This window comes from Oryctolagus cuniculus, chromosome 3 (genome assembly GCF_051225735.1).
Source record: "Oryctolagus cuniculus isolate XC-2025 breed Fujian yellow rabbit chromosome 3, ASM5122573v1, whole genome shotgun sequence".
NCBI lineage: Eukaryota > Metazoa > Chordata > Mammalia > Lagomorpha > Leporidae > Oryctolagus > Oryctolagus cuniculus.
In genome coordinates, this window is record NC_142869.1 from 90,381,080 (window position 1) to 90,393,247 (window position 12,168).

Below are 12,168 nucleotides of genomic sequence, written 5' to 3' on the forward strand. Positions count from 1 at the left end.
AAGACTAAGACAACATTCTGGAAACGGCCCCTTATAGAACAATGAATTCTGCTAAACTTTATGTAAGAACAACCAAATTTATGATAAAGCTTGGGTTGAACTCATTGATGCTTCATGAAAAGTTTATGGGGACAATGAATCACAGCACTCAAATGAGTAACTCCTTTAAAAAGGGAGATGATGAAAATAGAGCCCACAGTGTCGGAATATCCACATTAATTTGTAATAATCTTTTTGTGCCCTAGTTGAAGAGGACAATTAACAGCAAAAACAAAAGCCAACAGAGAACTCTCAATTGGTTCAGTCAGATTACATTAAAAATGTATTTATCTGAAAGGTGGAGTGACAAAGATAGCGGGAGAAACATTCTTTCTCCTGGTTCACTACTTAAACTTTTAAGATTTATTTTATTTATCTGAAAGAGTTACAGAGAGGTAGAGGCAGAGAGAGAAGTCTTCCATCTGTTGGTTCACTCCCCATATGGCCGCAAAGGCCGGAGCTATGTCGATTTGAAGCCAGGAGCTTCTTACGGGTCTCCCACGTGGGTGCAGGGGCCCAAGGACTTAAGCCATCCTCCACTTCTACCCCAGGCCATAGCAGAGAGCTGGATTGGAAGAGGAGCAGTTGGGACTAGAACCAGCACCCATATGGATGCCAGCGCTTCAGGCCAGGGCTTTAACCCACTGCGCCACAGTGCCAGCCCCACTATTCAAACTCTTTTAACAGGCTGGGCTGGGTACCTGCAGGACCAGGAACCAAGAACTCCTTCAACTCTCCCACATGGGTGGGAGGAACCCAGGTATTTGGACCATGATCTGCTGTCTTCCAGGACCATCAGTAGGAACCTAATCAGAAGCAGCAGAACTCAATCCTAGGCACTGCAGTCACCCTAAGCAGAAGTAGAGCAAACATCGCACTCAACTGCTGTCAAACGGTCATGTCTAGACTGCCACAATTAAGAGCAGAGCTTTCAATGGGATCAAGATCCTGACACATCTTTTAAGAACTGTAACGGAAAGCCGGCACCGTGGCTCAACAGGCTAATCCTCCGCCTAGTGGCGCCAGCACACCGGGTTCTAGTCCCGGTCGGGGCGCCTGATTCTGTCCCAGTTGCCCCTCTTCCAGGCCAGCTCTCTGCTGTGGCCAGGGAGTGCAGTGGAGGATGGCCCAAGTGCTTGGGCCCTGCACCCCATGGGAGACCAGGATAGCACCTGGCTCCTGCCATCGGACCAGCGCAGTGTGCTGGCCACAGCGCGCCAGCCGCGGTGGCCATTGGAGGGTGAACCAATGGCAAAGGAAGACCTTTCTCTCTTTCTCACTGTCCACTCTGCCTGGTTTAAAAAAAAAAAAAAAGAACTGTAACAAAATGGACAATGGCTTTACCAAGATTCTGAAGACAAACTACAATCAAAGCAATGGCTACCAAGAGCTGGAAGTGGCCAAGAGCAAAGGTCATGGCAAAGTTTTCTGAGATGCTCAAGGCATTTTGCTCTCTGACCTTCTGGAGGGTCAAAGAAAAATAACATTTGCTTAACAGGAGAGTGTTTGGAAAAGGCTGCTCATCCCTCTTACAAACAAGGGCGATTCTGTTAGAGGTGCAACTGGAAATCTTTAGAATTCACTTTATAATCCTGACTTGGATCCTTCTGTCTTTTGTTTCCTAATGCTTTGTTTCCCACTGCCACCTAGCATCCCGTATAGGACCAGTTCAAGTCCCAGCTACTCTGCTTTTGCTCCATTTCCCTTTCTAATGCAACTGGGAAAACAGTAGAGGGTAGCCCAAGTACTTGGGCCCCAGTCACCCACGTGGAAAACTTAGATGAATTCCAAGCTCCTTGATTTGGCCCGACTCCAGCCACTGCAGGCATATGGGGAAAGAACCAGCAAATCCAAAAAAATATATCCTGAGACCAGTATTGTAGCATATTGGGTTCAGCTGCCACCTGGGTTTCCAACATTCCATACAAGTTAAAGAGTCCCAGTTGCTTCACTTCCAATCCAGCCCCCTGCTAATGGCCTGGGGAAAGCAGCTAAGATCTGTGTCAATGACCCAGATGAAGTTACAGGATCCTAGCTTTGGCCTGGCCCAACCATGGTGGTTCTGTCAGTCTGGAGAATGAAGCAGCAGATCAAAGATCTCGACCTCGACCCCCCCCCCCCCATAACTCTTTCAAATAAACAAACAAGTCTTAGAAGAAAAAAAAAAAAAAAACAGTGAGCTGGCGCCACGGTTCACTTGGCTAATCCTCCACCTGCAGCACTGGCACACCGGGTTCTAGTCCCAGTCGGGGTGCCGGATTCTGTACCGGTTGCCCCTCTTCCAGGGCAGCTCTCTGCTATGGCCCGGGAGTGCTGTAGAGGATGGCCCAAGTGCTTGGGCCCTGCACCCACATGGGAGACCAGGAGAAAGCACATGACTCATGGCTTTTGGATCGGCGTGATGTTGCCAGCCGTGGCGGCCACTGGAGAGTAAACCAACGGCAAAGGAAGACCTTTCTCTCTCTGTCCACTCTGCCTGTCAAAAAAACAAAACAAAACAAAACCCAAAACAAAAACACTGTGACCAAAATGTTTATCATAAGGATACGAGATCACTTCAACGTAAGGAAATGTATTAACAAGAGCTTTTATATACGTCAACAACGTAAAATGTAGGGGATGGATGGAACTCACTTATGAGTTTTAAAAAAGAAAAATCAAGCAAGACTGAAGTATATAAACTCAAATATCCCTAACGAGAATAATTCACGTTATAAAGATGTAATCCATCTATGAATTCAATATAATCTCTACCAAACAAAACATCGAGTCTTTTACAAAGTTTGATATGCTCTTGATTTTTTTTGACAAAGATACAGAGCCCTATGACAATCTTTAAAAGATGAAAACTTCTGTGGTCCAACTAGCTAAACTGCACATTCCATATGCACATAGGTTCTATTCCCTGCTTCTCCACTTCCAATTCAACTCTCTGCTAATATGCCTAGGAAAGAAACAACAGATGGCCCAAGTACTTGGGCCCCTACACCCACATGGAAGACAGAGTTCCAGGCTCCAGAATATGGCCTGGCCCGCCCAACAGTTGCGGCCACTGAGGGAGTGAACCAGTGGATGGAAGTTCTAACTCTGCCTTTCAAATAAATCTTAAAAAAAATAAATAAAATAAAATGATAAACAGTCACCCTTCTTGCCATCAAGTTATAAACACATTTATCAAATTAAGTATTCAGTGTTAGATAAAGGCCAGGGATAAAAGATATTGCCCCTAACCTCATAGGTGAAATAATGATACAGAAACAATTCTGAGACAACAGCCAAAAAAGGATTAACAAGGTCTTGTGATAGAAATTAACACGCCTCGCTTAAGAGTATAAAATTCTTAATGTATGAGTAAAACTAACACCTTTGGATTTGATTCTTGTTTATAGTCTTGTCTATATTCCCTGCTTCACAGTCACCTATCTTGTATTTTTCAACTATTTAAATTAAAAATGTTTTCCCAAACATTAAAAGAATAAAGAGGAAGAGGCAGGGAGAAAGAAATACCATATTCTTAGAATTGCATTGCTAAAACACATTAAATATGTTCTCTTCATATTTAAAAAGTGTAACTTTAAAAATAAATTAACAAAACTAATGAGGGCATTTCAAAAATTAAGAAAAATTTTAATTAAAGTTTGGTTGGGGCCAGCACTGTGGCGTAGTGGGTTAGGTTACTGCTCCACTTCTGATCCAGCTCTCTGCTATGGCCCTGGGAAAGCAAAAGATGGCCTAAGTCCTTTGGCCCCTACACCTGCGTGGGAGACCCTGAAGAAGCTCCTGGTTCCTGGCTGGATCAGCACAGCTCTGGCCATTGTGGCCAACTGGAGAGTGAACCAGCGGATGGAAGACCTCTCTCTCTCTGCCTCTGCCTCTCCTTCTATGTGTAACTCCTAATAAATAATAAATAAGTCCTTTAAAAAAAAGTTTGGCACAAAAAATGTTTAAGTCCATGCAGAGGAGTTTTCTTATACTGATTTTTTGTTTTTAAAGAACTCACAGGGGCCGGCGCAGTAGGTTAATCCTCCACCTGTGGTGCCAGCATCCCATATGGGTGCTGGTTCTAGTCCTGGCTGCTCCTCTTCCAATCCAGCTCTCTGCTGAGGCCTGGGAAAGCAGCAAAGGATGGCCCAAGTGCTTGGGCTCCTGAACCGGCATAAGAGACCAGGAGGAAGTGCCTGGCGCTTGGCTCCTGGCTTTTGATCGGCCCAGCTCTGGCCGTTGCAGCCATCTGGGGAGTGAACCAGCAGATGGAAGACCTTTCTGTCTCGCCCTCTCACTGTAACTATCTCTCAAGCACCCTGATATAGCTGCCAATTATCATTTATAGATTCAATCTACAGGATCATGGAGAGGCGAGTGTTTAGCCTAGTGATTAAGACGCTAAGTTAACACATCCACACCCTGTATCAGAGTACATGGGTTCTGATCCCAGCTCCAGATTCCAATTTCCAGGTAATGTGAACCCTGGGAGGCAGCTACGGGTTCAAGTAATTGCTTTCTTGCCATATAGACTAAATACCTGCCCCTGCCCCCAACCCCACATTACAGGATTCTAGGGATTGAACCTGTGGACAGAAGACAAAAAATAAATAGTTGAATATCAAATACAGATGGAATGATAACCAACGGTAGTTCCATTAAGATAATGGAAGCGAAAATTTCCTATTGCCTCATAATGTTGTAGCTCTCATTCTGTCATAGCATATGTTTGTTGTAATGTTTTAATAAATCTGCAATGCCAGTCTTATCGATGTATAGCACAACTGTGTACTAAATACCTAATGATAAAGCAATTATTTTACTGTTTTATGTATTTACTGCAGTACATCTCTAAAATATGTATCAGACAGAGACACAGAAAGAAACTAAGAATATCATCCACTTTTTTTCTCCCCAAATAGCCCTAACAGCCAGGGCTGAGCCAGGCCAAACCCAGAAACCAGGATTTCAAACCAGGTCTCCATATGGGTGTGGCAGGGACCCAACTACTTAAGCTATCACCTGCTGCCTCCTTATATGCACAATAGCAGAAAGCTGACAAAGAGCAGAGCCAGGACTTCAACCTAGGCTCTCCAAAATTGAATGTGGGTGTCCCAACCAGGGGTCTTAGCTAATAGGAAAATGAGTGCCCTTATAGAAGACTGTTATTTTAATATTTTAGTGTAAATCAGTATGCCGTAATATACCTCATACATCTGTTTAGCACATAACAGCCTCATATATCTATTTAGCACCTCTCAAATTATGTGACTGCCCTATTCCATCTAGGTGTGTAAAAGCACTGATGTTCATACAATTAAGTTGTCTAACAATGCATTTCTCAGTATGTATTCCCACCGTTCAGTGACCCATGTTGTGTACAGAAAAAATTTAATGAATTTTCTCCATTATTTCCTGAACAATACAGTATAACAAGTATTTACACAGGTTTCTTACTGTATTTGATATTATACAGGAGGACCTGTGCCAATTATAAGGAAATACGATGTCATTTTATACCAGAAGTTTGAGCCTCTTGTGGTACTCTTGTGGGGAGCTTCCTTAAAGCAGGTCTTTGTGGTTACAGAATGTCAACTCCACTTTTTAGGATGACAAATTTTGAAAATGATTATCAAAGAGCTAACAAATTAGAGAAAGTGAAGAGGGAAAGGCTATACGTTAATGCCACAAGTACAAAGTACACACAACACTGAAACAGCCTCACTACTAATTTTCTGAAACATGGACCTTAGAGCCCTAAAAACACAACTGTTTCCATAGCATTAGTAAATGAGAGCTCATCAAGTGTTATCTCCATTTAATTGAAGACAAATTAAAAAATGGCACTATTATCAAGAAAAAACTCACTATAAAGTCTTCATCTTCCATACTGGACATTATCTTGAAACAAAGTTCCTCACAGCACAAATTCTCTTCTGCTGTTGCCACCAAAGCTGCACAGCGGGCAAATGCTCTATATAATTCTGACCAAGTTTTAAGTAAGGTCTTCACTGTAGCCTGGTAAAAAAAAAAAAAAAAAAATTGTGTAGCTATATATCAAGCATACAACAACAGAATGCATCTTTAAGTTTTTAAAATATTAATAATGTATTACAGAACAGCCACCTCTGCCCATGAGATTCAAATTAATGAAAAATTCAATTTAATAATGCCACAACATCAGCAATTTTAAAAGGTAAAAAGGAACATTATAATAGGAGAATATTCAGAAGACCATATATTCTTCTCACACAAAAACAGTATTGTCTTACCACTGGAAATTTCTGTACTGAAAAAATATGGTTTATTGGTAAAGTCAATGCACCATAGATGGCACTAAAATTATGTTCTAAGGCATCACCTTGATTCACTTCATTGGTCTGAAATAAGAAAAATAATGAAGTTAGACACACTGTTGTAAATTGCTAGTCCTACTAAGTAATTTAGAAAGTAAAGCAGAACTATGTGCCCCAATTTAACATATTTAAGATACTTTAAACTCCTGTTGTTACCTGTGCTTGTGACCTGATTTGGATATATAATTTTTGTAAATATAACCAAGATGAGTTCATACTGGATTAAACAGACTGGTCACTGAATGGCATCCTCGTAAGAGAAGAATATTTAGACACAGCTTTAGAAGATACAGGGAATAACACCATGTGAACACAGCAGAGATTTAAGTGATATAGCTGCCAGCCCAGAATTGTCAGGGATTGCCAACAACCACTAGAGGCTGAGAGGTGCTAAGACAGATTCTGAGTTATTGAAAGATCCAATCTAACAACTCCTTAATTTTGGATTTCTGGCCTTCAGAAAGGTGAGAGTAAGTTCCCACTGTTTTAAGTCATCAATTCGTGGTAATCTATTGTCACCAGCAACCCTGGGAAACTAAACATACTATGTTTAAGTCCAAAGAGAATCCCAGAGGCAACTCCAAAATCTTTTACTCTTCATGCGCAGCATGAAGCAAAGACTTACATAAAAAGTTTCAGTTCTCCTTCCAGAAGTGGAAAGCTGTTTAGAAATGCTAGCCATTTTCCTTTCAAAACAGTATATTCAATGGTGTGCTAACTAAGCAACCAAAACAAGGCACTTTACAACATGAATTCTTTGGAGCCTTCATTTTGTGAGTTACAAATGAATCAGTACAGAGCATACATTCAAAGACAGAAAAAAACTCACCACCATGCATACCGAGTAACAGAACTTGTGCTTTGTGCCACGTTAATATTGCCACTTATTGAAATACTTAAATATAAGTAGTAGTTAACTCCTAATAGGTTGCTGACTTGGGAGACTGCTATCTGGTCTTAAAACCACAGATATATAGTTTAAATGACCATTATCATTCCCTGTTAGTAGTCAATGAACCCAAGATATAAATGTTAAAAATTTGCATGTCTTGAGTATGTATATTACAGTGTTTTTATTTGAAAGGCAGAGTTACATCCAGTGTTTCACTACCGAAAGGGCCACAACTTCTAGGCTGGGCCAAGCCAAAGCCAGGAGCTTCTTCCAGATCTTCCACGTGAGTGCAGAGGCCCATGCACATAGGTCACCCTATGCTGTTTTCCCAGGCCGTGTTAGCAGGGAGCTGGATCAGAAATGAAGCAGCCAGGACACAAACTGGAATCCATATTGGATGCTGGTATCACAGGCAATGACTTAACCTGATATGCCACAATGCCAGCCCTGCTAACTAGTTTTACAATCCTAGGAGGAGAAAACAGAACTGCTTAGTTCAAGTTCCAATTTTTGGAACTGGTGTTGTGGCACAGCAGGTTAAGCCACCACCTACAACCCCAGGACCCAAAACAGGCAACAGTTTGAGTCCCAGATGCAATGCTTTTGATCCAGCTCCTTGCATATGTTCTTGGGAAAGGAGTGCAAGAAGACGCAAGTATTTGGGGATCTGCCATCCACATGGGTGACCTGGATGGAATTCCAGATTACTGGTTTCAGCCTGGCCCAGAACATGTGACTCTGCCTTTCCAATAAACAAATCTTAAAATATAAAAAGGAGCTCTTGCTTCCAAGATGACAAAGAAAAAAGGAACAACAGCTATGCAAAAAAAAAAAAGGAAAAAAAAAAAAAGCAGCACTGTCATTTGGTACACAAACTGCAGTGTATTGAAGTGTGCTAAAGAACTAGGCCATTTAGAAGTTATTCGAGGTGACATTGTTACAGCATAGAGGGGTAAGCCCCTGCCTGTGATGCAAGCACCCACTATGGGTGCAATTCATGTCCCAACTGTTCCCTTTCCAATCCAGCTCCCTACCAGGGAGCCTGCGAAAGCACTGAAAGCTGGCCCAAGGCCTTAGGCCCCTGCACACATGTGGGAGACCCTGATAAACTCAATCTTTTTTTTTTTAAAGAGGGAACTTCCATCCCCTAGTTCACTCCCCAAACGGCTGAATCCTCTAGTTCAATCCCCAAAGGGCTGGGCCAGGCCAAACCCAGGAGCCAGGAGCTTCTTCCAAGTCTCCCATGTGGATACAGGGGGAGGCTCCAGGATCCTGGCTTCCGCCTAGCATACCCCAGCCATTGTGGCCATTGGGGGAATGAACCAACAACAGACGGATGATCCCTGTTTCTTCCCTCTCTATGTAACTCTGCCTTTCAAATAAATTTAAAAAGCTCTAGGAAAATAGAATTGAAGGATAAATTTTTAATTTTTATTAAATTTTTTAAAAATTATTATTCCAAACACAGTAGAGGGTACAGCCATCAAGGACATCTCCAAAGCAAATGTATCCAATGACCATGTGGTTCCCAAGCTGTATGTATAGCTACATTATCACAGGTTGTGGCACTCAGTGAGGAAATCAGCACTTGATCTTGTGAAGCCCAAAAGGACCCAAAACTACTACTGCAATTTAGATGTGCTGTTGATACCCCATGCCTTCCAAAACCTATGTAAAAGCAGTTTATTAGTCTTTAAGGGCTAAAGAAAAACTATCCTCAGAAAAGTAGAAATTACTACTATAATTGCAGGGTTGGGGGATGACAGAAAAGTTACCAAATCACACTAGATAGAATTTTATGTCTTCTATATAATTCCAAACTGATATTCATTTCTCCTTTAACAGACAAAATGAAAAAAACTAAATTCGAGAGGAAATATACAGATGTTTATCATACCTGATTAATCAATTCAGTTAATGGGGTGACTATAATACTCCACATTCTCCAGAGATGTTCCTTGTTATCCAACTGCTTTGCATTTTGATTAATAACATTTAAAACAGAGTCACTGAAAGCCAGTGGTGAAGTTGGACCAGAAAGCACACAGCTTACAAGTGTTTCCAGATTGAGAAAAAACCTAAAGAAAAAATTAATGCAACATAATCTACTTTTTTAACACATTAATTGTATGTTAAATTTCCAAGACTGCCAAGAATATGATTCCAAGTTCTTAATTCAATTAAAACATTCCAACATAATCATATACATACATTAAATTAAAAGAATCTCATTTGTTACAACCTTTGCAAGATAAACTTTCAGGTTTAAGTACCAACTTACTTTTCATCTGCTATACCACACTCCAGAAGATTACTGAAAATTAACTGAATTAAGAACAATGCTGGAGTTCCCTAAAGAAAGCAAAGAATGAAGTCAATCTTCTCAATTACAATGAATAGTATACTTGTTTTCTATAATCAGTTAAGTAAGACGATTAGTTTAACAGAAGTTTATCTTTTAGCATCTGTTAGGATATAACAATTTCCATACAATTTCCATAAACTATATACAAAAATAAAGCTCTTAATATTGTAATTTTAGTCATTCCATGAATATAAGAAATCTAGGAATGACATTCCAGACATAAAAAGAACATTAACTTACAACTTACTTGACTTGTAATACCTACATCATGCTGATATTAAGTACATTTTACATTATAAAGCTGACATTCCTAATCTTACCAATTTTTTTTTAACAGGGACTAGCACTTACTATGAATAAAATTTTCCTTCTGCAGTCCATAAATTGAGGAAAATATTTCACAATATCTCATTTAATTAACATTACTCTATTACTTCCTCCATCAGTTCTTTAAGTTGGTCAACAAACTGCAAATCTAAAATTTTCAGTTTCACAAAAGTATTTTTTAAAGAAAGGAAAATACCATGGAACTCTCATGTTTTTGACCATATTTATATCATTACATTCAAGATACTTGCATTAAGAATATCCATATTAGCAACCTGATATGCCGGTGAACCTAATACTTTCTGGGGAAGTCCTTTAACCGCAATTTCCATGAGGATCTAAGAAATATAAAAGGTTTTACAATAAATCAGCTATGGAAAAATCACTACTTAGTACAAGGTCAACTAGTGTTAACTGTATTTTAACTTAAAATTTCTCACAAGCAACATTCATTAATGTGAATACATTCTCATTCAAAATGACTAAATACTTGAACAATAAGGTTTACATTATTTAAAAGTTCAAATGAATGTACAGAAAAGTAAAACAAAGACCTTTATCATTAGGAATAAGCAATGCAAAGTCTTCTAAATTTCAAATACAATTCCATTAAACCATTAATTATCAGTGCAGTTTACTATAATTCTAACTTATTCAACCATTTTCTATTAATGAACCTTCAGGCTACTTCTTTTTATACTGCTTTAAAAAAATGTTGCAGTGAATTAGATACTCACTAGCCTCAAAAAAAAACAAGAATTTCAAAGGATTACTTGCTCAAATCAAACTTGAGTCTGCCTAATAGCTGTCCCAGAGTAGTACAATACTAGTACTAATGTGAACTGTGTAACTAAAGTGTCATTAACACTGAGAATTACATTAGTGAAAATAAGTCTTCACATATTCTTTGAAACAGACACTAGAAATATTTAGAGTCTGGCACATGGCATTCTATATGTACCAACTTATTTAATAATCAACCACTACAATTCATATTACAGATAAGGTAAAATAATGCTAATAAACAGTTGGGGAGTTTCAACTTAAGAGCCAATGCTATTAACCATTACGCTATATGGCCCAAGAATAGTACAGAAAAAAATCCATCTAACAGTACTGCTTGTTTCATCTGCATTTTTCAGAGCTTACTGTAAAAATTATGCACAATTTATACTTTCTTCTCCATGTTAAAAACATGTGCTTGATACCAAAGTCAATACCCAAGTAGAAGAGTTATTTTAGAAATGTATTCCAGTAAACCATTCATGAAGTTAAGCAATCTTGTAAAATTAGCAGACATCTGAGTTTCTTTAGTCAACTGTTAAATACACTTGATATAAAAAACGTCTGCCCAGAACCGGCGCCATGGCACAGGTTAATCTTCCAACTGCGGCAATGGCATCCCATGTGGGTTCTAGTCATAGTTCTAGTCCTGGCTGTCCCTCTTCCAATCTGGCTCTCTGCTATGGCCTGGGAAAGCAACAGAAGATGGCCAAGTGCTTGGGCCCCTGCACTAACATGAGACGGGGAGGAAGCGCCTGGCTCCTGGCTTCAGATCGGCACAGCTCCAGCTGGGGAGTGATCCAACAGAGAGATGACCTTTGTCTAACTCTACCTCTCAAAATCTTTTTAAAAAAATGTCTGCCCAACCAATTTTTTTTCCAAGTATCTTCAATGTCATTTTCAGAATCTGTTTTTAATATACTACCTGTAGATATTATACTTACCAATGCTTTTGAAACAGGAAATACTTCTGACTTCACTATGCCTTCCAAAGATTTTAGTAAAACAGTCAAAACCTCAGAACCTGGTCTCTCTTTTTTGTTACCTATCAAAAAGCAAAAAGGTATAGCTTCTAAACATGTAGGTATTTAAAGAGACCAATATATAATGAGACATGAAAATTAATTTCTTAATCAGTAACTGATTCGTTCAAACTAATGCCTGAAACTACAAAAATTCTTTAAAATGAATTTTATGTATAAAAGACAAACATTTCACTAAGTGCTATAAAAATCATTTGATCAGTATTTAAAGTGCTTACCTGATTCAGTAACTGACTTGACCAAGCCAATCAGCTCTTTCCAGATAGCACTGAGAACTGCATCTGTCAAACAAAATAAACTTAACTACTTTCAATGAACTACACATAACTACAAAGGCTGTTCCCCCCTCTTCTTTACACTAAAAAATTGGGTAATAATTTA

The 12,168-nt window shown here is 39.4% G+C and overlaps 1 protein-coding gene across 5 annotated transcripts in view; it reads right to left on the bottom strand.

The window, feature by feature from the left end:
* Window positions 1–12,168, bottom strand: part of RIF1 (replication timing regulatory factor 1) — a 77,965-nt gene that overhangs the window by 29,328 nt on the left and 36,469 nt on the right. For 2 of the 5 annotated variants that reach the window (XM_008258579.5, XM_002712162.6), the window contains exons 14-20: window positions 12,006–12,068; window positions 11,689–11,789; window positions 10,213–10,299; window positions 9,551–9,621; window positions 9,167–9,347; window positions 6,294–6,401; window positions 5,890–6,039 (exon numbers count right to left, since the gene is read on the bottom strand). In XM_008258579.5, coding sequence (XP_008256801.3) covers window positions 5,890–6,039; window positions 6,294–6,401; window positions 9,167–9,347; window positions 9,551–9,621; window positions 10,213–10,299; window positions 11,689–11,789; window positions 12,006–12,068 — 761 coding nt within the window. Of the gene's footprint in view, window positions 1–4,039; window positions 4,118–5,889; window positions 6,040–6,293; window positions 6,402–9,166; window positions 9,348–9,550; window positions 9,622–10,212; window positions 10,300–11,688; window positions 11,790–12,005; window positions 12,069–12,168 lie in introns of those variants that run through there. The other 3 variants (XM_008258578.5, XM_089328356.1, XM_089328357.1) reach the window with 2 other exon arrangements.